The sequence below is a fragment of the Ovis canadensis genome, chromosome 6 (assembly GCF_042477335.2).
Source record: "Ovis canadensis isolate MfBH-ARS-UI-01 breed Bighorn chromosome 6, ARS-UI_OviCan_v2, whole genome shotgun sequence".
NCBI lineage: Eukaryota > Metazoa > Chordata > Mammalia > Artiodactyla > Bovidae > Ovis > Ovis canadensis.
The window spans coordinates 121,396,768-121,422,798 of NC_091250.1; the positions used below are offsets into that span (position 1 = coordinate 121,396,768).

Sequence of the window (26,031 nt, forward strand, 5' to 3'; positions counted from 1 at the left end):
ATTGTTTATAAGTAAATCTTTCATTGAGGCAAAAACAATTACAGGGATAAGTAAATTGAGTTCAAACATGTTTTCTTAGAATAGTAAAATGCAAAACAAAAATGAAAATGTTTTAGTTTTTTAAAAATGGCATATAGGATGTTTCCCCCTCTCAGATTTCTTATTAAGGAAATGTTCTTATCAGAAACTCTATTCCTCAATCTTTTTACCTGGAAAGGACAAGAAATGGATACAGAAGCCTGATATTAATTACAACTCAAAAATCAAAGACAAAGTGCCAAACTACTTTCACAGCCCTAAATATATGCGTGCATGAACGCTCAGTGGCTTCAGTCGTGTCCAACTCTCTGTGACCCCACAGACTGCAGCCCACCAGGCTCCTCTGTGCATGAAGTCTCCAGGCAAGAATACCTGAGTGGGCTGCCATTTCCTCCTCCAGGGGATCTTCCCGCTCAGGTCACTCTAAATACAAAAATGAAAAAGCCCACAATGTGCTACAAAAGATAAGGAGAATGAAATCTGAGGAAAAATAAAATTTAGACAATAGATTTCCATTCCAGAAAAGCTTTCTCTCTGTACAATTAGAACAGTCTAAAACACGTACCTAAAGTACTGGCTGAAAGCTGCTAGAACGTTCTTATGGGCTTTAAAGCAGACTCCTTTCACCACCAACATACAGTCGCAGAGCAGGCCTTGAATCCGCTGCTCGTGCAGCTGCTGGAGAAGGTGGCAGCTGTGGGCAGCAACTGGGTCCATGCTCCACCATCCAGGAGACCTAGGAAAAAGGATGCTCATAAGCAGTGATCCTTGATGCCATGACTGGTCACTAAAGGGCACCCAAACCGACCGACTGATCTGTGCTGCACTGTCATGACTTCCTGTGCCACACGGACGCAGAAAAGCGAGCACTATGTCAGATGGCACGGTGCGGTCCACAGTGCCGAACCCTCAAGGGTGCTGAACGTCCAAATGACTGAGTGATCGGTTATCTACCCTGCCCCACGGTTGCCTGAAAAGAAAAGCCATCTTGGTTTATTATTATTATTAGCTATCATTTACTGGCTCATACAGACCGGGCACTGTGCTAGGAACATTGCAGCCATTAACTCAAATAATGCTACAAGAACCCTTTGATCACCATTTTACAAGCGAGGAAATTAAGAAACGAGGAGTTAAAGTAATGTGGCCATGATCGGAAAACTGTTATATTCCAAAGCCAGGACTTAAATCCTGGTTCCTAAACCCTGAAGTCCATGCTCCTATGCCCATGAGAAAAGGGACAGGAGAAACACAATACAGAACTTTCCTCCAAAGACTTAAATGCTAAAATACAGCAAATGTCTTGAGTCTACATCACACGTTCTCTGGCTATACAGGAGTGACACGCAAAGTTATGAACCATCCCACAACTTGACTATAAAAACTGTAACTATTATTATGTTACTTAGTATAGTTCTCTAACTCCTTCATGATATCCATCCTGTACCTTCCCAAATTAGATTATAAAAAGCTCCAGAAAGAGAATTTGCATCTTACATTTCTTATGTGTCTTACAAATAACCGCCACGAATCATAATGTATCATATACCTCGTAAGGATAATCATCATATTTATCCAATGTTTCCTTTACGTCAGGCACTATTTTAAGCCCTCTACACATATTAACTCATTCAGTTCTCAGAATAACTGTAAGAGAGATACCACGTACCATTAGCCTCACTTTACAGACAGATGAGGACAATGAAGCGCATGGCAGATTAAAGATGGCCACAACATCTACAACTCAAGGGGAGGTGGGATCTAGGTCTCCTCTCCTTGACTTGGGGCAGCCTCTATCTCAATCAACAGAACAGGTGAAAGGAAGGGTGTAAAGCTGCGCTCTTTTCTGGGCCAAGGCCTTTGAGCCAACAGCTCCCACCTTCCATCTGCCGGATGACGGGGCCAGGAGGCCTGCTTTGCCAACAGGCCTGTAAGACGTCCAGCTGGAGCCAGTATATGGGGCAGGAGAAGGGCTCTGCTGAACCGAGACTTCCAGTCATCCCTTCCAAGGGACCAGACATGGGAGCAAAGTCACGCTGAAAGCTCCAGACCAGCCCCACCGCCAGCTGAACCCCATTCGCCACCCACACCAGTGTAAGGCTGGAGAACCATCCGGCAGAGCCCTGCCTGAATTTCTGACTCATAAAACTGTGAGATGAAACAAAACAGTTTTGAAGTTACCAAGTTTTAGGGTAGTCTGTCACAAAGCAAATAGATAACCTGACCACAGTCAGAGAGGACCGACACGGCTAATAATAATAGGTATCAGTAAGAGGCAGAGCTGGGATTTAAACCCAGGGAAAGCCCAAAGCCCACATGCTTAACTGCTACTCCAAGTTACACGCAATAGCTCAAAGGCCTTCCTTGGAATCCAATCAGCACCGTCTTCAGTCTGTTACCAACGCCTGACTTGTCCAGGTGGCCCCACAGATAAGCACCAAAGTAAAGCACAACACACACGAGGACGAACGTGTGCAACACAGGCTTCGTGCTATGACACAAGGAGCACAGTGCGCTGTCTTTGCGGCTCACTCACTTTCTGACGAGCAACAAAAATCTACTGTCTTATCGGTTAGCATATCTTTGGTATCCAGAAGAGTGCCTTGGACATAGTAGGTGCTCAATACATGGTTTTAAGATGGATGGAGACTCTGGGCCTCAGTGTTTTAATCTGTAAAAATAGAGGGTCCCCTATTGGGTTAGATAATCTCTAAGGTATCTTCCTGTTCTAAATCTACATCAAGAATGTGATGGTGGACTGAATGGCATCAAATATGGGAAAGGAGAAAAAAGGAATCATAAGAAAAAGCTTAGACACGAGCGAACGAAGAGGTGCTTCTACTGGGAATAAGAATCAGAATGGAATTTTATCCTGTAGCGACAGCTCCTAGAGCAAAAGCCCTTAGGTTCCATGAGGTGATTGATCAGTTGGCCAAACACCATAGGAAAGAATGTGGGCAGTCTGTTCAGTGGGGCCACTGACAGATTACTTCTCCAGGTGTCCGAGATCCACACACACACTTGCCTAGAGTGGTCCTCCCTTCCTTTCTGGCCATCACGCTTCTCAAGTGGCTTGGTCCCCAGCCCCCTAACCCAATCCTAATGACAAAAACACTGGCCACGTGCACACAAGCCCAGGTTCCTGTCTAAGCGCTACATGACTCTATGATGCTATGGAGACCAACTGAGTTAAGATGATGTTGTGTGCCTGCTGCTGCTGCTGCTAAGTCACTTCAGTCGTGTCTGACTCTGTGGGACCCCACAGACAGCAGCCCACCAAGCTCCCCCATCCCTGGGATTCTCCAGGCAAGAACACTGGAGTGGGTTGCCATTTCCTTCTCCAATGCATGAAAGTGAAAAGTGAAAGTGAAGTCGCTCAGTCATGTCCGACTCTTAGCGACTGCATGGACTGCAGCCTACCAGGCTCCTCCGTCCATGGGATTTTCCAGGCAAGAGTACTGGAGTGGGGTGCCATTGCCTTCTCTGGTTGTGTGCCTAGTACATGGCAAGATATTGTGGTGAGGATGGAAAGTTGATAAACTCAGGATGGAATGCTCCCTGCCCTACACAGGCTGTGTCTCAGTTTGAGTCACTCACATAACTTCAGAGTGCCCACTAAACACTAGGCACTGAGATGAGGTGGTAAACAACTCAGATATAGTCATCCTATGCTTTCACAAAGAGTAAGTTTAGTGAAAGAAACAAAAATAGGGCTGTATTGGCGATATTAAATGGGGAAGGTACAAATTAATTTGGGGGATGAGGGTCAGAAGAAAACCTTCTGGAGGAAAGACATCTATGCTGAAACCTGCAGGTTAAGTTTGCCAGAGAAAGAGCAAAGAGAATTCACCCTGAGTTTCCACAGGGAGCAAACAAACAACAAAGTGCAGAAGAGCACAAACAAGGAAGAGACTCACACATGTGCTCTGCACACAAACCCACCTCGAGTATCCAGCTTTGAAACCCGGGCAACCTGTCACTTCTGTTGGAGAATATTTCCCTCTCTGTCCATCCAGTAAATGCCTTCTTTTGTGGGCTGAATTGTGTTTCCCTCCAAATCCATATGTTGAAGACTGTATTTGGAGATTGGGCCTTAGGAGGTAATTAAGTTAAAATGGGAAAGTTAGGGTAGATCCTAATCCAATCTGACTGCTGTTCTTACAGAAAAACAGGAAAGCTGGACGTTTACACCAGGGATGCTGTGCACAGAGGCAAGATCACCAGAAGGCATGGCCAGAAGATGTGCGGCTGGGAGCCAAGAAGAGCAGCCTCGGGAGCAAACAAACCTGCTGACACCTTGATCTTGGACTTCCAGCTCCTAGGACTGTGAGGAAAATATATGTCTGTTGTTCCGGCCCTCCAGGCTATGGTATTTTGCTACTGGAGCCCTTCCATACACCCTCTATTCCATCCGGACACTGCTCACCTCCAGAGGGAAACCCTCCTTATTACCCCCACACCCGCACCCTAGTCCTAATTTAGCTTCTCACAGCTCTCTGTTCACACCAGGTTCAACCTTCATTTGCTCAGTGAAGCCCCACAGTGACCACCACTGCTATGTGCGGAACCTGTCTTAAGGGTTGAAGTGAGAGTTGCTCATTTGAGTCCGACTCTTTGAGACCCCATTAACGATATAGTCCATGGAATTCTCTCCAGGCCAGAATACTGGATTGAACCCAGGTCTCCCGCATTGCAGGTGGATTCTTACCAGCTGAGCCACCAGGAAGCCCAAGAATACTGGAATGGGTAGCCTTTCTCTTCTCCAGTGGATCTTCCCGACCCAAGAATCCAACAGGGGTCTCCTGCACTGCAGGTGGATTCTTTACCAACTGAGCTATAGAAGCTTAAGTCGGGGCTCCCACATTTCTGGCAAACTCCTTAGCATTGCGGGCAGACTCTTTACCATCTGAGCCACCAGGGAAGCCCCAAAGTGAAACTGAAAGTTGCCCAGTCGCGTCTGACTCTTCGTGACCCCAAGGACTGTAGAGTCCATGGAATTTCCCAGGCCAGAATACTGGAGTGGACAGCCTTTCCCTTCTCCAGGGGATCTTCCCAACCCAGGGATCGAACCCAGGTCTACCCAAGTGAAGGTTGCAGGCGGCTTCTTCACCAGCTGAGTCACCAGGGAAGCCCGAGAATACTGGAGTGCGGTAGCCTATCCCTTTCTCCAGCGGATCTTCTCGATCCCAGGAAATTGAACCCGGGTCTCCTGCATTGCAGGCGGATTCTCGACCAACTGAGCTACCAGGGAAGCCCCTTAAGGGTTGAGAAGAGCAGATAAGCACTCTACTGAGTGCTTTGCAGGAAATCCTACAATAACCTTATCGAGTTAAGCACGGCAGTGTAACACACGTTTACAGACGCGGATCCGAGGCACGGAGAGGTCGCACGGCCACGGGACTGGGGTGGGCTTTAGGAGCTCTGGGGTCTTCAGCGCTAACTCTCTCAACTTTACACGGCGATGGAGGGAGCCGGGGCGAGGAGACAGGACCCGCGGCTCCCGCGGGCGGTGCCCCGCGCGGCCGGGAGGGGAAAGCGGGTGCGGCGTCCAGGCCGAAGGTGCTGCACACGCCGTGAAGGACGCGTTCCGGAGCCCGGCCTGGTCGTCGCGTCTCCTAGCAGAAGCACCTCACGGCCACGGCAGCAGCTCCACGGCCCCTCACGGCGCGGGGCGGCGGCCGGTCCCTGCCCTGACCTGCCCGGCCCGGCCCTTCGGGCGCCCGGCCCGGGGTTCCGTGCCGTTTCCATCGCCCTTAGCCCCGCACACTCTCGCGAGGCCGGCCTACCAGTCAGCAATCCCCACCTTACCCTCAGAGACCGCTTCCCGCCCCGTCGCCTCTTCTTCACCTGCAGCCGCCACCGCCGCCTTCAGCGCTCCTGGCCGGGCTCAGCCGGCAGCGGAAGCATCGCGACAACACCGCCCCTCCCACAGCATTGGGCCGGCGGCACCCGCCCTCTGACTTCCGGTTGCCTCACTTCCGCCAGGAGGTGTGGTCGCGGGGCGCCTCCGAAGCGAATTCTGCGCGCGTAAGCCCTGGAGGGAGGTGCAGGTTATTAAGCCTTGCGGGAAGCCGCGATTCCACGTGCTCCTCTCCGGGCGGGTTGAAACCGTTGGCGGGCGCTGGCTGAGAGGTGAGGGGCGGTGGCTCAGAGGTCCGACCTGGGAGGCTGGAGCTCAGGCTCTGGGGCGGGGGGTGGAATGGGGTAGGGTGGGCGCACTGTGGCCGTTGCCTGCGTTTCCACCTTTAGAGAGTCTTTCCTTTGGCTTAAACGCATGGAAGAAAGAAGTGCATTCAAGTTTCATTCGTGCTCTGGGGGAAATAGAAGAAGTCCTGGAGTTAGAATGACCAGTTCCTCCGGATTTTAAAATGGAAAAGTCGGTGCCGGGAACCCCGCAGAGGGGGTTCCAGCCGGGATGGTTGGTTGGTTCCCCCACCGGACTGCGTTGTGCAGGCTTGCTGCATGTTGGGATCGAGGCGCTTGCCTTCTTTGAGTCTTGGGGAGCTCGATCCCCAAGGAGGAGGCCCTTAGGGCATAATGGTTGAGAGCGCGGGGCTTTAGGGCCGGGAGTAGCTGCGTTGTGAATCCAGGTTTGCCACCAACTGCACGTGTAGCTTGCTGACAGTTACTGAACCCCTTTGTGCCTGGTCTGTCAAAAGAGGATAATAATAGAACCTACCGAACTCAGAGGATTCTTGTGAGTATTACAGGAGCCAGGGCTTGGCACATAGTAGATGATCCGTCAATGTCCGGATTTGCTGCAGCCCCTGCCTTTGTGGAGAGGTTAGAGGCACGAGGTGGGGTTTGATGCTTGCAAGCCTACCGTTCTTGCAGAGTGCCTACCTGGGACTTATACACACAGCACCCCCAGTCCCCCCAGTACCTAACGTAGTGCCTGACGTGTCGGCTTCCACAGGTAGTTATTACACCAGTGAATAGATGCTGTTTAAACCACTGCTGTTGATGTAGTATGTGGGGAGGGTGTGAGACTGGAACTTGGGGTTTGAGAGACACCGCTCAGCTTCTGTGAGCCTTGTCTCATCTGTCAAGTGGAGATGGATGTGCCTTCCTTGAGAGTCTTTGCAGAGCAAGGAAGAGATCCTGCCTGACTATATACCCTACAGTCAGGAGCTTCGGCGTCACGGTGTACAGTGTAAAGTGTGTCCCTTTCACGATGCCCCTGGTTTCTTGGAGTTTTCCTCTTGGGAGGAGGTCCGGGCTAGCCTAGTTGACCTGATGGATTGTTTCACAGCCTGGAGAACTTAAGTCCCTAGGGGACAATGACTTGCTTCAGGTCTCAGGGCTCACTGGAGGCTGTTGACAGCTTGGCCCTTAAAGTGGGCAGTATTGGTGGTGATGGTGTCAGTGGGATTTAGGTCTGTGTGTGTATGTTTGTGAAGGAATTGTTTTTTAAGAATAGCAAGACAATAGAAAAATGTGTAAAGAGGAAGGTTAAAAAATTGCCAACATCCGATGGATCATGGAAAAAGCAAGAGAGTTCCAGAAAAACTTCTATTTCTGCTTTATTGACTATGCCTTTGACTCTGTGGATCACAATAAACTGTGAAAAATTCTGAAAGAGATGGGAATACCAGACCACCTGACCTGCTTCTTGAGAAATCTGTATGCACGTCAGGAAGCAACAGAACTGGACACGGAACAACAGACTGGTTCCAAATAGGAAAAGGAGTACGTCAAGACTGTATACTGTCACCCTGCTTATTTAACTTCTATGCAGAGTACATCATGAGAAACGCGGGACTGGAAGAAACAGAAGCTGGAATCAAGATTGCCGGGAGAAATATCAATAACCTCAGATATGCAGATGATACCACCCTTATGGCAGAAAGTGAAGAGGAACTCAAAAGCCTCTTGATGAAAGTGAAAGTGGAGAGTGAAAAAGTTGGCTTAAAGCTCAACATTCAGAAAACGAAGATCATGGCATCTGGTCCCATCACTTCATGGCAAATAGATGGGGAAACAGTGGAAACAGTGTCAGACTTTATTTTTGGGGGCTCCAAGATCACTGCAGATGGTGACTGCAGCCATGAAATTAAAAGACGCTTACTCCTTGGAAGAAAAGTTATGACCAACCTAGATAGGATATTCAAAAGCAGAGACATTACTTTGCTGACTAAGGTCCGTCTAGTCAAGGCTATGGTTTTTCCAGTGGTCATGTATGGATGTGAGAGTTGGACTGTGAAGAAGGCTGAGCACCGAAGAATGGATGCTTTTGAACTGTGGTGTTGGAGAAGACTCTTGAGAGTCCCTTGGACTGCAAGGAGATAAGCCCTGGGATTTCTTTGGAAGGAATGATGCTAGAGCTGAAACTCCAGTACTTTGGCCACCTCATGCAAAGAGTTGACTCATTGGAAAAGACTCTGATGCTGGGAGGGATTGGGGGCAGGAAGAGAAGGGGACAACAGAGGATGAAATGGCTGGATGGCATCACTGACTCGATGGATGTGAGTCTGAGTGAACTCCGGGAGATGGTGATGGACAGGGAGGCCTGGCTTGCTGCGATTCATGGGGTCGCAAAGGGTCGGACACGACTGAGCAACTGAACTGAACTGAATAAATAAATAAATAAATCACTCCAAATACAAGCTTCCCTGGTGACTCAGATGGGAAAGAATTTGCCTGTAATGCAGAAGACCTGGGTTGGATCCCTTGGTCAGGAAGATCCCCTGGAGAAGGAAATGACAACCCACTCCAGTATTCTGGCCTGGAGAATTCCACAGACAGAGGAGCTTGGCGGGCTACTGCCTGTGGGATACAGAGTCAGACACAACTGAGCGATTTACACGTTCACTTCACAATCCCAGAACCAATTTGAGTTCATGTTATCAGGGAACAGGGTGGTAGTTTAGGCACCCAGGGGATGGGGAGTCAGCAGAGACGGGTGAGTTTATGAAGATAAGATGGGTAGATTGAGGGTCATATTTAAAGAAGCAGTGTTTGGAGGGGACTGGGAGCAATATTACTGATTTGCAAGTAAATAGACCACAAGAAATTTTACCATTGAGTAAGGATTTGTCTTTCAAATCTGGTATCTTTAATTTTCCACACAGTACTGTATGGTATTAGACCCATTTTATAGATAAACAGATTCTGAGAAGCTTAGGTATCAGGTCATTTAGTTTTTAATTGGCAGATGCAGACTCCAGCTCAGATCCTCTGGCCCTGAGTCCAGGCCCAGGTCAACAGAAGGTGGCCACCAGCTTGATAAGAGGAGACTGAGGTCCCTGAATTGCTTCACACGTTCCCAGCTCCTAGGGATGCTATCTGCTACCCATCAGCTCAGGACTGCTGTTCAATACCCATCATCCTCTGCTGTGACATGGGTGGTCTCCTTGTCCAGTGTGGCCTAGCTTAAGAATAAAAGACTTAGGGTTGTAATATTTTTAAATGAACAGTCATGACTTAACAGGGCACTTAGCCGGGTATATAGGTGTCATGAAAGTCTTAATGTAGCATGGTTTTAGCTTTTCTAACTTGTGAAGTCCAAATGTTACAAATTTACCAAAACATCGTTTGAAAATGTGACTGTTTAAATTCCTTTCACATGTATTGAGTCCTGTGAAGTTTGAATGAGTTGTCTTTTGTGTGTAGGAGGTGCTTGCTGTTTTCATTTGGAGGGGCTGCATTTTCACAGGTGTGTCTTTTTGTAAATTTGTAACATGTCCACTTCTGAAATTGTCAAACCTGCACTAGGATTTGCCACACTTGAGTCTGCTGTGCAGTTTGGATGGTTTTGATCTTACGGTTGTTTGCAGCCCCTTCCTCCCACCAGACACACATATCAGAGTTTAGGTACAAAAGAAAGATACTTCTCTGGAGGGCTGGGTGAAGAGGGACGGATAAGCTCCTTTCAGCGCTTATCTCCTTATCAAGCAGGCAGCCACACTGCCCGGTGTAGATCACGGCTCAGTATGCAGCTGTGGCTCTAAAACTCCAGAGGAAGGCCCTAGGAGAATGAGTTCCAGCTTACTGTGCAAGCTACCCATTCTATCTTTGAAAAAAATCCCAACAGATTTCTGAATGTGAACATATGCCACAAAAGACCAAATGAAAACGATTGGAGAGGTATCTTTCCAATCTACATGTGACCAAAATCTAATTCTTTCCTGAATTGATGTTTACGCTGTGTGTGTCTAATCACTAGAGAGAAGACATGTTTTGCACAGATAGGCTGAGCACCATTTTTTGTCAACATCACTGGCTTCATTCAGTAGAGAAATTTTGTCTCCAGCCATCCTTCTCAGGCCTTTTAATTACTGACCTTCCATGACAGGCTGCATCTCTCAACTGGATCTCAAAGCTTGGCAAAGCCTTCCTCCCCTCTCTGCCTCAAACAAGATACAGAATAGACCTCAAAAATAAGGGTTGGAAAGCTGTAGGCCATAGCTGCAGTTTGAGGGGGTTATTCTTTTCGTGGTCGAATCTCACTGTGAAAGTACTTTCAACATTGTCAGCAGGTAATTGAGTTTGTCCCAGCTGCTTCCCCCTGTGTGTAAGGGGGCAGTCCATCTCTCGCTGACTATGGTTTACTCCCGTTTTGAGACCAGAGTGCCCTTGTATGCATGTGCGTTCAGTAGGCTGCCAACTCTTTTGCAACTCCATGGACTGTACCCCGACAGGCTTCTCTGTCCATGGAATTCTCCAGGTAAGAATACTGGAGTGGGTTAGCCATTTCCTTCTTCAGGGCATCTTCTTGACCCAGGGACCGAAGCTGCTTTGCAGGCGGATTCTTTACCACTGAGCCACCAGGGAAGCCCGGCTGCTTTTGTTGCCTGCCAGCAACCTGGTCATCCTTCTGCTGAGAGCAGAATGCTGGCTTCGGGGGAGTGGGTCACAGTCCATGTGAGACCAGCTCCCCCGAACCTGTGACTATTTCATACGTCTTTCACTGTAACCAGGTGAGAAGATGCTCTTGGTTGGTGCACATCCCAGAACAGTCAGGTTTTCTTTCCTTTGGATTTGCTGCTCGGCTGTAACTGACCCCATGTAACCCTGGTGGAGAGCTGAAGAAGGGGGTCTCTGGGTCAGGGCCCCACATTTTATAAGCACATTAATCAAACTGCAGGGCAAGAGACCTCCAAGAGAGACCAACTGAGCTTCTGTAAACCCTGGAGTTGCAGCCAGGATGTACATTTTCATTTGAGGCTGAATGGAGGGGAATAGCCCTGCTCCTTTCTTAGGTTTGTCCTCTCTAGCAGTGACTCAGAAGGTGGGAGCACAGGAGAGATGGTGATCTCGTGCATGAGAATTTTCCGTGAACCAGGAGTAGTCTCTCATTTGTGCCAGAGGAGTCTCAGATGAAGTCTTAACCTGAACAGTGTACTTGACCCTTACCTTCATGATGAGAAAGAACATGCTGGGTTAAACATTTGTTCTCAGTATTTTTGCTCTGAAACTTATTTATGATGTAAAGTGACAATCTAGTGATTAAAAACATCAAGCTCTTAATGACCCAGATAGCCACTATGGTGTGATCACTCACCTAGAACCAGACATCCTGGAATGCGAAGTCAAGTGGGCCTTAGGAAGCATCACTAAGAACAAAGCTAATGGAGGTGATGGAATTCCAGCTGAGCTATTTCAAATGCTAAAAGATGATGCTATGAAAGTGCTGTACTCAATTGCCAGCAAATTTGGAAAACTCAGCAGTGGCTACGGGACTGGGAAAAGTCAGTTTTTATTCCAATCCCAAAGCAAGGCAATGCCAAAGAATGTTCAAACTGCTGCACAATTCTACTCATCTCACACGCCAGTAAAGCAATGCACAAAATTCTCCAAACACATCTTCGACAATATGTGAACTGAGAACTTCCAAATGTTCCAGCTGGATTTAGAAAAGGCAGAGGAACCAGAGATCAAATTGCCCACATCCTTTGGATCATTGAAAAAGCAAGAGAGTTCCAGAAAAACATCTACTTCTGCTTTATTGACTATGCCAAGTCTTTGAATGTGTGGATCACATCAAACTGGAAAATTCTTAAAGAGATGGGAGTACCAGACCACCTGACCTGCCTCTTGAGAAACCTATATGCAGGTCAGGAAGCAACAGTTAGAACCAGACATGGAACAATGGACTGGTTCTAAATTGGGAAGGTAGTATGTCGAGGCTGTATATTGTCACCCTGCTTATTTAACTTATATGCAGAGTACATCATGCAAAATGGTGCGCTGGATGAAGCACAAGCTGGAATCAAGATTGCTGGGAGAAATATCAATAATCTCAGATATGCAGCTGACACCATCCTTATGGCAGAAACTGAAGAGGAACTGAAGAGCCTCTTGATGAAGGTGAAACAGGAAAGTGAAAAGGCTGGCTTAAAGCTCAACATTCAAATAACTAAGATCATGGCATTGAATCCCATCACTTCATGGCAAATAGATGGGAAAATAGTGGAAACAGTGACAGACTTTTTTCTTGGCTCCAAAATCTCTGCCGATGGTAACTGCAGCCATGAAATTGCTCTTTGAAAGAAAAGCTATAACCAACCTAGACAGCATATTAAAAAGCAGAGACATTACTTTGCTAACAAAGGTCCTTCCAGTCAAAGCAATGGTTTTTCCAGTCATCATGTATGGATGTGAGAGTTGGACTGTAAAGAAGGCTAAGTGCTGAAGAACTGATGTTTTTGAACTGTGGTGTTGAAGAAGACTCTTGAGAGTCTTGGACTGCAGGGAGATCAAACCAGTCAATCAATCCTAAAGGAAATCACTCCTGAATATTCATTGGAAGGATTGATGCTGAAGCTCCAATCCTTTGGCCACCTGATGCAAAGAACTGACTTATAAAAAAAGACCTTGATGCTGGGAAAGATTGAAGGCGGCAGCAGAAGGGGGTGACAGAGAATGAGATGATTAGATGGTATCACCTACTCGATGGACATGAGTTTGAGCAAGCTCCAGGAGTTGGTGATGGACAGGGAAGCCTGGTGTGCTGCAGTCCGTGTGGTTGCAAAGAGTCGGACACGACTGAGCAACTGAACTGAATCTTCGAAAGTTACAGTGATTTCTGGCACACTTGTAAATGAATTTGTGTTTTGTTGAGGGCAGTAGCACCTCCATGAACTTTTTAAACAGTAGTTATGTGTAGGTGTGGACCCACTGAATCATGGGGCAATGCTCCAGATGCCTGGGTTTGGGAGCCTTCTCCAGTAGTTGCGCACCCAGCATTGGGACACCTGGAAGGGTTCTGTGGTTTCTGATTGATCCAACAGGGGACCACGCCTGCTCCCATCCACTGAAACTGAGGTGCACATCTGCATTTTTAACACCTGTGGATACATGGTTATGCCCGTATGAGTGCTCTTTGTGCTTATAGGAATGATTTTTAGGCCTCTTCTCCACTCTCTAAACTTTCCGTGATTCCCCTTTGGCTGTGTTCTTACTGTTTTTGGGAACTTGGAGTACTTTTAAGTGCTCACCTAGAGGCAATAGAGAGAAAGAGACTGCATGTGTGCACTTAAAGTTTTTGGAAAAGTAGGATATTGCACATGACGTCCCCAAACTTCATCTCTAGAGCCAACCTGCCAAGTTTAAATCCTGGTTCTGCTACTGCGTGACTTTGGACAGTTTCCTTAGTCTGAGTCCCGATACCAAGTGTAAATTGTGAACAACGATAGTCCTTCCCTCATAGGGTTGCTGTGAGGGTTAATGAAGTCCATACACGTAAAGCTTTTAGAATAAAGCCCAGTGCGTTGTGAGCACACACTCAACCAGTTTTAGCTGTGTTAATATTGTTGAATAGTTTTACTTAGGTGATGGTAAAGGTTAATGTAGATTACGAATCAGCTTTGATTCTGTTGTGTTATTGTCATGTGAAGAGTTAGCTGTCTGAGTCATATATTTGGAAAAGAAGTTTCACATTACAATGATAATTATCTTTTTTCCTTTTTAATTTTTTTTTAGGACAGGGCTTAAAACCCATCTTGGGTAAAAAAAAAAAAAAACTATTTAATCATTTAGCTAAAAATGGTATTTTTTACATGCAATGCATGTGGTGAATCAGTGAAGAAGGTACAAGTGGAAAAGCACGTGGCTCTTTGCCGAAACTGCGAATGTCTTTCCTGCATCGACTGCGGCAAAGACTTCTGGTAAGTCCATGTGGATCTGTACGAAATGTCCAAACCAGTGATGGGATCGTTGGTTCCACAAAGCATTAAAAAAAAAAAAGAGCAAGAGGCAAATTTGAGGAAAGAAAATTAAGAAAAAAATGTAGAGCCTGCCAGGACCATTTGCTCTTTAAAGGTGATGCAAAGGGAAGACTCAGAAAGAAGGGAGTTGCGGGTTTGGTCATAATCTGATGAGTCCGTGGCACTTGCTGACCTGTCCTTGGCACCATTACCGGAGCCAGGGAGGTGACCATGCAGAGCAGGGTTTCTGGGTGTGGTGTGCTGATCACAGGGAAGCGATGGATTTACAGACCAGAAAATGAAGTTATTCATTCACAGTGGAGATGCCTGGGAGAAGAGACCTGGTCCTCTCCCAGAAAATCAGAGGTGATGGAGGGAGTGAAGCTCCTGGCCCCGAGTGTGGCAGGTGCTTCCAGTGAAGGGGTGAGGTGAGGTGAGTCCTCACCTCTCTGGAGAGGTGAGGACTGAGGGGAGGGAGCAGGGTGGGTCCTGCCCATCCAGTGTTTCTCAGGGAGGGTCATCTGCAGTTGGCTAATCTCATTCCTGCACTGACTGCCTTCAGCTTCAGAGGGTTCAGCTTTTGGCACATGGGCCCTACTGGCCTCTGTGGCATTTGAGGGATAGTTGCAAACAGTCCCTTTTAATTTCATTCTAAAGCAGTGGTTAAAAAAAAAAGTTCGGAAACTGATAAAGTCTTTGTTCATACCTAATCCTAGGAGGAAGGATATACAGAAACAGGTGAAAATTGGGCTGTTACTCCTTAAGGGACTTTGCCCCTGACCTCTTCCCAGTGTTTCCCTGAGGACCCTGTAGAGCTTCAAAGGATCATATAAGACAGAATCGAGTGTACTTTTTTTCCAAGACTCCCAAGATCCAGAACTTTGTCATGACCTGATACTACCATTTTATACCACCTTTTAACTTAGTCTATAGCTGATTATTGATTGTGCACTATATATTACCAGGAAACCCTATAGGCTTTGTAACTTAAGATAAAGCCCCCCTGTTGCAGAGAATTCTTTTTTTTTTAAGACTATTTGCTTATGACTTAAAAAAAAATAGTGCCTATCAATATGATTTTAAGACATTTGTATATAAAAATGGGTGGAAAGTTTGGTGATGGGATTTGAACAGTTGGGAGGAAGGAAAATGTGACGTGACGAGGAGGTTATCAGCGTAGTAAGTGAAAGGGATGGGGTGGCCGTGCAGAGCACAGATGGGAAGGTGAGTGTGCACTGCATGCTAGCTTTGCACAGAGACTCCGATTTGGGGATCATTGTAACGGTGGAACTCTCTCACTTTAAGGGGTGATGACTATAAAAACCATGTGAAATGCATAAGCGAAGATCAGAAGTATGGTGGCAAAGGGTATGAAGGCAAAACCCACAAAGGCGATATTAAACAGCAGGCTTGGATTCAGGTAAGGTCTTCCTGATTCACCAAGGAGCTTCATCTGTCACCTGCTTTCTTGGGAAACCTAGATAGCCAAGAATTAATGCATCTTATGCAACCAAGTACATTCACAGGGTTGTACGACCATCACCATCATCCATCTCCAGAACTGTTTCATCTTTTGATAGAGGTTACATCTGAACCTGTAGCTCTCTCTAAGTAGTATTGACATCTTAATATTGTCTTCAGTTCTTGGACATGGGACGGACGTCTTTCCGTTTCCTTGTATCTTCTTTAATTTCTCTCAGCAGTAATTTTTAGTTGTCAGTATATATGTAGTTTACCTCGTTGGTTGGTTAAGTTTATCCCTAAGTATTTTATTCTTTTTGATAGTATTATAAGTTGAATTGTTTATTAATTTCCTCTCCAATTTGTTCTTTGTTAGTGTAGGGAAATACAGCTTGATTTCTGAGTGTTGATTTTTGTATACTGCAACTGCTGAACTTAATTAGTCCTAAAGATTCTTTCTGTGCAATCTTTTGGTTTTTTGACCTGTAAGAAGACCATGTTATCTGGGAACAGAGATCATTTTACTTCTTTCTTTCCAGTGGGGATGCCTTTTATTTCTTGCCTTAGTCATGGGGAGATAGTGAAGGAGAGGAAAGTCTGGTGGGCTGTAGTCCATGGGGTTGCAAAAAGTCAGACATGACTTAGCAACTGAACGGCAACAATAAATTGCTCTGGACTTTGAGCACTCTGTTGAATCTGTAAACATAGGCATTAACCCAGAATCTGGACTTGAGGTCTGAACCCAGTAGTTTGGCTTTCATGAAACTCATCTGTCGATTGTTTATTGCTTTTATCTTCCTTCTCTGTAGAAAATTCATGAATTAATAAAAAGACCCAATGTCAGCCCCAAAGTGAGGGAACTGTTAGAGCAAATTAGTGGTTTTGACAACGTTCCCAGGAAAAGGGCAAAATTTCAGGTATGTATTTGACTGGACTTCCCTGAATGGAGGGGATATGGGCACTTCAGTGACAGCTTCTGTGTACCTGTCAGCATATGGGATAAGTGGGGTTTTTTTCTTTTTTCTTTTTCACCCATTCAGAATTGGATGAAGAACAGTTTAAAAGTTCATAATGAATCTATCCTGGAACAGGTGTGGAATATCTTTTCCGAAGCTTCCAGCAATGTAAGTCCGATCTCACTCTAGACTTGCAGTGTGGCAAAAGTGGTTAGTAAAAATGAAATGGGAATGTCTTATTTTTGGAGGTCAAGACAGCCTTCTTTTTCAGAAAGCCTCTTTGTGCCTTCATTAATGGGAAGGAATACACTGAGTGCACTGCAGAGAAGATTTCCTTATTGTGCAGAGAAAGGTGTTTAATCCTGATGTTTGACAACAGTATCAAACAATCCCGATGTTTGATAGCAATACCAGCTGACTAGACTTGATCGGCTTAGACACCAAGTAGTGGGATGATTGGAAAAGAACAGGTGCTTTGGGTTTCTGACAGACCCAATTTGAATCCTTGCTTTGCTGTTCACCAGGCGTTTGCTCTCGGACATTTTATTTAACCTCTCTGAGCCTTTGTTTCCTTGTCTTAAATAGAGGTGGATCGTTAGACTAAGTAGGGGCTTCCCAGATGGCTCAGTGGAAAGAATCTGCCTGCGGTGTGGGAGACCTGTGTTTGATCCCTGGGTCGGGAAGATCCCCTGGAGGAGGGTATGGCAATCCACGCCAGTATTATTGCCTGGGAAATCCCATGGACAGAGGAGCCTGGTGGGCTACACAGTCCATGGCGTCACAAAAGAGTTGGACGTGACTTAGCGACTAAGCAACAACACAAAAGACCCAGTACTTACTGTGCCCAATACGTGTCAGGCCCTGAACAAAAAACAGAAAAACATCTCAGGAGGGTGATAGTGGCAGGAGGGAAAAATAAATAGGGTGAGGATGAGAGAGGGTGACCAGGTATTCTGGTAGGTGTGGGGTGAGGGGACGTGTCCTAGTATTAAAGCAGATGAGGGAGTACAAGCCTCCCAGCTCATGCCCAGCAGGGCGTGGGCGCTTGGTCGGTGCTGGTCTTCTTCCTTCCGGTGGCCAGAGGGATTGCTTGGAGCACATCAGTAGACCACCTTCCGAGAAGATGTTTTGATCCACGAGGCCCCGGATGTGAAATACACCTGCAGAAAGTTGTAGTGTGACATCTTGTAGGCATGTCCTTGCTTCCGTTGTTCAACATTTTTTCTCATTAACTCGGTTGCACTTTGCCCCTACTTGGGGCTTATATCCCATCTGAAGACCTTATTAGTGTTTCAGAACAACAGTGGGGTCCAACTGGTCTTTTATTCTCCTCACAGTTGTCAGCAGTTGATGTGCTTTATGCAGAGAGAATGGTTTTGACCACAAATTGGGATAAAAAATGAAACTTTCTCTTGGCATGCATCTAGCATTTGTCTCTAAACACACAAATTGGCCCTTGAAACCTTATAACCAATCATTCAATTGGCACTTGTGTGGCACCTGTTTTTTTAAAGGTTATTTCCATTATTTGGGGCTTCCCTTGTGGCTCAGCTGGTAAAGAATCCGTCTGCAATGCAGGAGACCTGGTTTCGATCCCTGGGTTGGGAAGATCCCCTGGAGAAGGGAAAGGCCTGGAGAATTCTACAGACTGTATAGTCCATGGGGTTGCAAAGGGTCAGACACGACTGAGTGACTTTCATGATCACTTCCATTATTTTAATTAACAGTCATAAAAGTTTGTGGTTATTTAGCTTAACTCCAGAGTCCAAAAAATAGAGTTTTCCAATTTCATTTTTGAAGCTGTGAATATATAAGAATTAGATGAGATAACCAGTAAGCAGCTCGTGGTAAACTCTAAGCTCTGCAAAATGTAGCTTGTCGTTGCTTTTGGGCAGTGAACGTCCTGGCATGTGCCCAGAGTCGGAGGTGGAGATGGTGCCAAGGCTCTGGGGGTGCTGGGCTGGAGGCTTTGTATCCTTCTCAGGTGAAACACTCACTGCCCCAGTGCACAGCGCTCCTGGTCCCTGTGGACCCAGCCTTCCTTGGACCTGGGTCCCTCCCTCCAGAGCTGTATTCTGGCAGGAGAGACCAACACCTGCTCTAAGAGCTGATGCTGTGATGTTGGGTGGTGACACAGGCCAGGAAGAAATGGGAGGCAGAGGACAGGGCAGAGAGGGAAGGAGGGGAGCGTCTCGCTGTCAAGACAGAGGCAGTGAAATCGTGTCTGAGGAGACCACATTGGAGGAGAGTCTGGAATGAAGTAGGAAGCTGATGGGGAGTGAGTTTGTTCACTCATTGATTGAGGGGCTGCTGGGTGGGTGACTGTGTGTCTCCCTCCCTCCTTCCTTCCTTCCCTCCTGTCTCCCCTCTCTCCCAGAAGCTGGGGTGCATGCAGGGGGCGGGCTTGGTTAGGAAGTGGAGGCGGGGCAGCAGCCGGAGACTGGGCTGAAGGGGGCAGGCCTGGGGCTGCGGTGCTCAGACCCTGGTGGGTTGATGCTCACAACACACTGTACCATAGGATGGAACTTGTAGGACAGGGCGAGGTGTCCTGGTCCCCCTTCCTCCTGAGTCCTTTCTGAACTCATCGCCTGCCTCCCCCACATGTGCCTGGATGATTTGATCTCTGAATTCTTCCTGAAAAAACTCCAGTTGTTTAGTTTAGTCTCAATACCCTAAATACTACTCTTTGAGCCTACGACTGGGTCTTACAGGCTTTGTGAACTCAGCAGAGTGCTTGTACAGGAGTGAAAGCCAGTCCTCCTCCATTTGGTCCCTTTGTGACCTCGTCTCTGAAAGGAGGAGGACTGCCACCTGGCCAGTTACTTAAGAGACGGAGCTTGACTGTGAGTCCCGGGGTTTGCAGGACACCTGCAGCGGCCCCGGAGCTGCAGACACATCAGGGCTCACGGAGCAGTTCAGTGAATTGCTCCATGTACTCTCTTGGGAAGGGGCAGGCATGGAGGCCACACCATATTTATAGTGAGAGTGTAGCAGGCAGTGGGGCTGGCTGTGCTGAAGTCACTCCTTTTGAGTCAGGTGGTGCAGTAAATAGGAAGTTTGTCTTATTCCAGCATGTGTTTCCATGGTTCCTTACTCACCATTCTTGACATTCTGCCCAGGTGTCCCTCCCTGACATTCCTCTCGGTAGCCATCCATCTGAACAGTGATGGTGATAAGGGCACCTCTGTCTAGTACTCAGGAGTTTACAAAACTCTTCCTGTACATCCAGCTGCTTTCTCAAGCTTAGCTTTTCTCATTTTATTTGTACATAAACTTCCCTGGTGGCTCAGAGGTTAAAGTGTCTGCCTCCAATGTGGGAGTCCTGGGTTTGATCCCTGGGTCGGGAAGATCCCCTAGAGTAGGAAATGGTAACCCACTCCAGTATTCTTGCCTGGAAAATCCCATGGACGGAGCCTGGTAGGCTACAGTCCACAGGGTCGCAAAGTGTCAGACACGACTGAGCGACTTCACTTTCACTTTCTTTCAAACTGTATTAGGTAGGTTTTTTTAATAGATGAGGAAATAGGTTTGGAGCTGATAAATACTTGCTTTGAGTCACCTGGCTAGTGAATAGAGCTGGAACTTGAACCCAGGCCTGCAGATGCATAAATCTGGTGGTTTCTGCCACACCTACATGCCTGTCTTCTACCTAACAGGTGGCTAATGAGCCAGAATTAAAGGTCTGACTTTTCCGTGACATACAGATCCTTCAATTTTCCAGTGGAATGAAAATACATGTTAAAGGCAGAGAGGAATGTGGGCTGGGGGTAGTTTTTCTCATTTTGTGTATTAACTGCTACATGTGAGCTATGGGGCTGGGGTGAGGGTCACAGTTATAAAATGAGAAGTAATAGTTTCCTTAGAGGAATTTATTCAGTAGATACACACAATGATATGTGTTTGGAATGAGTATTTATGTGTGTCTTGGTTTTGCTTAATAATAAGGAACCTGTTGGTAAGGGGCCAGATCAGCAGCCACCAGAGCCAGTGACCAAGCCATGTGCAGAGAACAACACCGAGGTCCCGCCCTCCAAAGCAAACAGCAGCACGGAAGAGCCAGCAGAGGCCAAGAAGAATAAGAGAGAAAGGAAGGCAGAACGGCAGAAGAATAGGAAAAAAGAAAAGAAAGAACTAAGACTAGAAAACCACCAGGAGAACGCAAAGAGTCAGAAGCCTAAAAAGCGCAAAGCGGCACAGGAGGCTGAGCAGGAGGTGGCTGACGGCTCCTCGGGGACGAAGAGCCAGAGGAAGAAGAGCAAGGCCGTGCGCGCCCAGGATGGGGTGGTGGATGGAGGCGCTGAGGTCGGGGAGCAGGCAGATGCTGGTCCAGGGAAAAGAAAGCGCAAGCACTCGGAAGGTTTGTGGCTCATTTACGCTCCAAGGGTTTGTTAAAGAATGTTTGAGCAGTGAGTTGGGGATGGATAAAAATGTGTCAGACCTTGCTGTTTGAAACCACTTGCGGCAAAAAGCATAAGGTTTGGGAGCAGGCCAGCCTGGGCTTAGTCCGGGGCAGGCGACACCACCTCTCAACTGCCCATTTTGTCATCTGTGTTGGAGGAGAAACCTCAGGGCTGGGGTGCCTGGGGGCATGAGCAAGGTGATGGGTGTTTTGTTTTTAGGGCCTTGGCCCTGTAGGCCTCATTAAATAGTAAGTGCTGTTATAAATGTGAAATCTGGTTTTTTTTTCTTTTTTAATCTTCCTAATGACTTAGTTGAAGCAGATTCTAAGAAGAAAAAGATTAAGCTCCCAGAAAATTCCGAGGATGGAGAACCGGAAAACCATGAGGCTCCTGCTAAAGGTATGGCTGCTGTGCTTTGCAGCTCTTCCCTCTCTAGGTTGGGGGAGAGGGGGGAGGGTTGGGCCCGTCGGGTGGGTCGTGCCCTCTGGATGCAGGGAAAAGAGTCTGAAGCAAAACCCATACTCCAAGGTATGACTTCAGAGTAATACTGAGCACTGTCAGTCTCACAAGGGTCTCTCCAGCTTTAAGGATAGAATGTAGAGCCGTCTAGATTGGAGACGTGTATTGTCTTTAGAGCTTAAAGTAAGCCCCTTCTTGTCCCTGCCTCTTGTCCCTGCCTCTTATCACTCCCATAGATGTACCCTGAGGTCCAAGGTACAGGAACAGGCTTGACTCCTCCTCCTGTCTCTGGGTCTGTCCCTGGTGTCCCCTTGCTTGGAGCCCCGCGGCCACCATCTCTTTCAGCCAGAATGCGTACTTGTCAGACTCCAAAGTGAAAGTCTCGTCTGACTCTTTGTGACCCCATGGACTATACAGTCCATGGAATTCTCCAGGCCAGAATACTGGAGTGGGTAGCCTTTCCCTTCTCCAGGGGATCTTCCCAACCCAGGGATTGAACCCAGGTCTCCCACATTGCAGGCGAATTCTTTATCAGTCGAGCCATAAGTGAAACCCAGGAATACTGGAGTGGGTAGCCTTTCCCTTCTCCAGGGGATCTTACTCAGGGATCGAACCCAGATCTCCCACATTGCAGGCCGATTCTTTACCAGCTGAGCCACCTGGGAAGTCCAGAGCTCCTGTTAAATACTGTCTTCTCCACAGAGCTGTTCCCACTGCTCAGACCGGGAACACTCCCCAGGGCTGCCACTAAGAACAGGCCCGAGCGCCCAGATGGGATTTGAGATTTTATTCACGGAAGTTCAGTAACTGCCCAAGTGTAGTTAGATTTCTTAGCTTATAATTTTGTACATGTGAAGTTTTTCTTTTTTTAGTTCTGAGATAATTGTAGATTCACATGCATTTTAAAGAAATAATTAGACTTCAAGGATCCATCTGTGGCCTTACCCAGTTTCCTCTGAGGCTGAGACCTCCCACGTCCGTAGGACAAAACTTCCCTGGGTGTTGACCTTAAACAGTCAAGAGACAGACATTAGACAAACATTCCTGTCCCCGAAGGGCATGCTCCCACTGCCCTCTTATAGCCACGCCCACTCTCCTCTTGCCCCCTCTACCCCAGAGGTCAGCCTATCCCTTACTTCCATGTACCTCTCCGTTTCCCTCTCCATTTTGGAATTGTGTCATTTCCGAATGTGACATAAATGGCATCATTTACTGTGTAATGGGCTTCCCTGATAGCTCAGTTGGTAACGAATCCGCCTGCAATGCATGAGACCCCAGTTCCATCCCTGGGTTGGGAAGATCCCATGGAGAAGGGAAAGGCTACCCACTCCAGTATTTTGGCCTGGAGAATTCCATGGACCGTATAGTCCATCAGGTTGTAAAGAGTCGGACACAGCTGAGCGACTTTGACTTCACACTGTGTAACCTTTTGAGACTGGCCCTTTTCACCCAGCCTTATTCTAGGGAGATTCATCCAGGTTGCTGCACATCTCGGCAGTCCATTCCTCTGCACTGTGAGCAGTGGTCTATGGGGTGAGTGTCCCACGGCTTGGTTATCTGTCATCTGTTGACGGACAGCTGGGTTATTTCCGGTTCATGGTCCTGATGAATAAAGTGGCTGTAAGCCCTCATGTAGAGGTTTTCCTGCGTCATGTTTTCTGGAAGAAGTGTTCAGCAGGTGCAGCAGCTGTGTGGCACATTACTTGGATGTTTGGTGTTTTAAGAAACAGGTTTTCCAAGAGTAGCTGCACCATGCTGGATTCCCACCAGCAGCGTGTGAGAGATCCAGTCTCCCTGCACCCTGGTCAGCATTTGCTGGTGGTGCTGCGTTTGTAGAGCAAGTTTTTGGTCTTGATGAAGCCTCATTTGTCAGTTTTTCCTTTAAGAGATGATACTTCTGAAGTCATCTAAGAACTCTTTGCCAGCATTAAATCCATGGAGGTTTTTTTCTTTTTTCTTCTGTTTTTTTCTTAAAGGTCTTATAGTTGCATATTTTACACTCAAGTCCATGATCCATTTTGAGTTAATTTATATGAGATATGAAACTTGGTTGAAGGTTTATTTCTTTGCTCATCAGTGTCTGGTTGGTCCACACCATTTAAAAAGGCTGTCTTTTCTCTCAGTGAAGGGCCTTTCTCCAGTATCGGTGTGGGTCTATTCTGGGTTCTCCCTCATTGTGTGTGTCCGTCCGTCCACCACACACTCTTGACTAGAGTAGGTATATCCAGAGTCTTGAAAAGGGGTAGGCTTATTCTCACTTTATTCTTTTGCAAAATTAGAAGATTTATAATAATCTTGCCTACATCTATAACAGGTCTTGCTGTGATGATAGAGGAATTGGATCAATTTGGGGAGAATTGATCACTTTATTTACTGTGTTGTCTTCCAAGCCATGAACATGGCATGTCTGTTGATTTAAATCTTTGATTTCTTTCATCAGAACTATGTACCTTCTGTATACTCGTCTTCATCTTCCCAGAAGCAAAGGTTCCCTAGATGAGTCGTAGCCTACTGACAATCTTTGCTTTGCTTCCTGTGTTTAGACAGCCCCTTGATCTCAGCAGATCCTTAGTAAATCTTGAGTTCATTAGACATAACTCATGTCTTTCTACAGGAATTTGTCGGATGGTGGTACTTAATGACACTTAGTTTTTCTGCTCACTCCGAGAATGAGTATTGTAGGCGATAGTCAGTGCCTCTCGGCCACTGTGATTGGACAGGTCAGGTGCCTGCTACACAGAGCTGTGGCATCCCGTTCATTCTGGCCTTGTTCATTTCCTGTGTAGCAAACAGGTGGTGCAGAAATGAGGCCTCATCGAGGCCAAAAACTTGCTCTACAAACGTCGTACCACTACCAAATGTTGACTGGGGTGTAGGGAGACTGGATCTCTCACACACAGCTGTTGTTTCTTAACCCTTTTGGTAGTACCACAAAACACAGTATTTTACATATTATTTTCTATATTGTAGGTAAATTCAACTGGAAGGGAACTATTAAAGCAGTTCTGAAACAGGCCCCAGACAACGAAATAACAATCAAGAAGCTAAGGAAAAAGGTATGAAGGGTGTGAATCAGGTATATAATGCTGGGGAGAATCAGTTCTTTATTTTAAAATGTATAGTGTTGTTGTGTTTTTCTACATCTGAAACACTGTAAACTTGTGTTTGTGTACACACTGTAAACAAAGGTGTGTGTATGTCTCAGTGACGTTCAAGCTTCTCCTTTTTAGCCCTTCAGGGTGCGGGTGGGGATGGAGTCACCCCAATCCACATCTCCTCAGCCGGAGCAGCGTCAGTGTTAAATCTGGAAATCACTGCTCTAGATATGTTACTGTCTTTTGATTATTCCAGGACAGTGTTTTCTTCCCTCTTTGCAAGTGTCACACGCGTGCAGCTGTGTGAATTGCCACAAGCAGGACACCCCCGTGTAACCAGCACCTGGGTTCTTTCATTTGTCACTGTCTGCTTTGCTGGGGGCCAGAGAACTAACACAGAGGGTAAATTTTCAGGACAAATACGTATTTGACCACTCTTTTTCTTTGTGAAGGTTTTAGCTCAGTATTATGCGGTGGCGAATGAACATCACAAATCTGAAGAGGAACTCCTGGTCATCTTCAACAAGAAAATCAGCAAGAACCCCACCCTGAAGTTATTGAAGGACAAGGTCAAGCTTTTAAAATGAACATTTTTATATTTAACAATTGAGTCCATTCTGTTGATCTCTTTCCTTTCATAGTTGTTTGTAAAACATGTAATGAATTGTAACAACGCGAATTTTGCCTTCCAAAGCCGTATTTTTAAGTTAAGAAAAAAGTATATTTTGGTAGAACTTCTATGACAAAATAAAATATATTCTTATCCCAAGTTCTAATTCTGTAGCAGCGAAAATTATTGTACTTAAAATACTCTCGTATGGGAAATAGTACCAAATGTGAGAAGTCAAAAAATAACTTGGTCAGACTAGAAAGCATCTGTTTTTATCACATCATTTTCTAAACATTTAGAGGGCTTACGGGAGTTAATTTTTTGTGTGGTTTAAATGCATGTGAGAGTTGTGTTTCACCCAGGAGCGGGGGAAACAGTCCTTTCTGTGTAATAACCCTTGCCCAGCCAGGAGTTCTGCTCTTCACTGGGGGTTCCTGTGTAAGTCTGGCCCATCCACTGTGGCCCAGTTCATCTTCAGCCAAAGACAGATTGGTCGGTAGCTGGATTTGGGGGGTGTGGCCTGTAACCAAGTATAGGGAACCAGCCATATTAACAATACAGCTAATCCATTGTTCAGCTGTCTTACCATTTCAGTGCCCTGGTTAGATTGGTCTCAGTCCTAGTTCACTGTGCAGGAGGAGAGCCAGGCCACTTTCTAATACCTGGGTAGGTTTTGCCCACGAGTCCCTCAACAGCTGGTATGTATGGTGAGAATCACTCCTTTGGGACTTCCCTGATAGTCCAGTGGCTGAGACCCTGCGCTCCCAATGCAGGTAAGCTGGGCTGCATCCATGGTCAGGGAACCAGATCCCACATTCCCACACTGCAACGGAGATCGAAGATCGTGCATGCCGCAACTAAAAC

At 46.6% G+C, this 26,031-nt stretch overlaps 2 protein-coding genes across 8 annotated transcripts in view; one reads left to right on the forward strand and one right to left on the reverse strand.

Annotated features, from left to right (window-relative positions):
* Positions 1-6,013, reverse strand: part of ZBTB49 (zinc finger and BTB domain containing 49) — a 26,430-nt gene extending 20,417 nt beyond the window's left edge. The window contains exons 1-3 of one of the 7 annotated variants that reach the window (XM_069593248.1): positions 5,848-5,980; positions 3,982-4,131; positions 605-775 (exon numbers count right to left, since the gene is read on the reverse strand). In XM_069593248.1, coding sequence (XP_069449349.1) covers positions 605-756 — 152 coding nt within the window. In that variant the 5' untranslated portion in view covers positions 757-775; positions 3,982-4,131; positions 5,848-5,980. Of the gene's footprint in view, positions 1-411; positions 463-604; positions 776-3,981; positions 4,132-5,847 lie in introns of all 7 variants that reach the window. The other 6 variants (XM_069593251.1, XM_069593245.1, XM_069593246.1 and 3 more) reach the window with 6 other exon arrangements.
* Positions 5,993-25,333, forward strand: LYAR (Ly1 antibody reactive). The gene is made up of 9 exons (XM_069593253.1): positions 5,993-6,171; positions 13,963-14,147; positions 15,492-15,606; positions 16,457-16,564; positions 16,688-16,771; positions 20,549-20,960; positions 21,316-21,402; positions 24,433-24,518; positions 25,010-25,333. The coding sequence occupies exons 2-9, from the start codon at positions 14,026-14,028 to the stop codon at positions 25,142-25,144; spliced, it is 1,149 nt and encodes a 382-aa protein (XP_069449354.1). The 5' UTR covers positions 5,993-6,171; positions 13,963-14,025; the 3' UTR covers positions 25,145-25,333.
* The last annotated feature ends 698 nt before the right edge of the window (positions 25,334-26,031 follow it).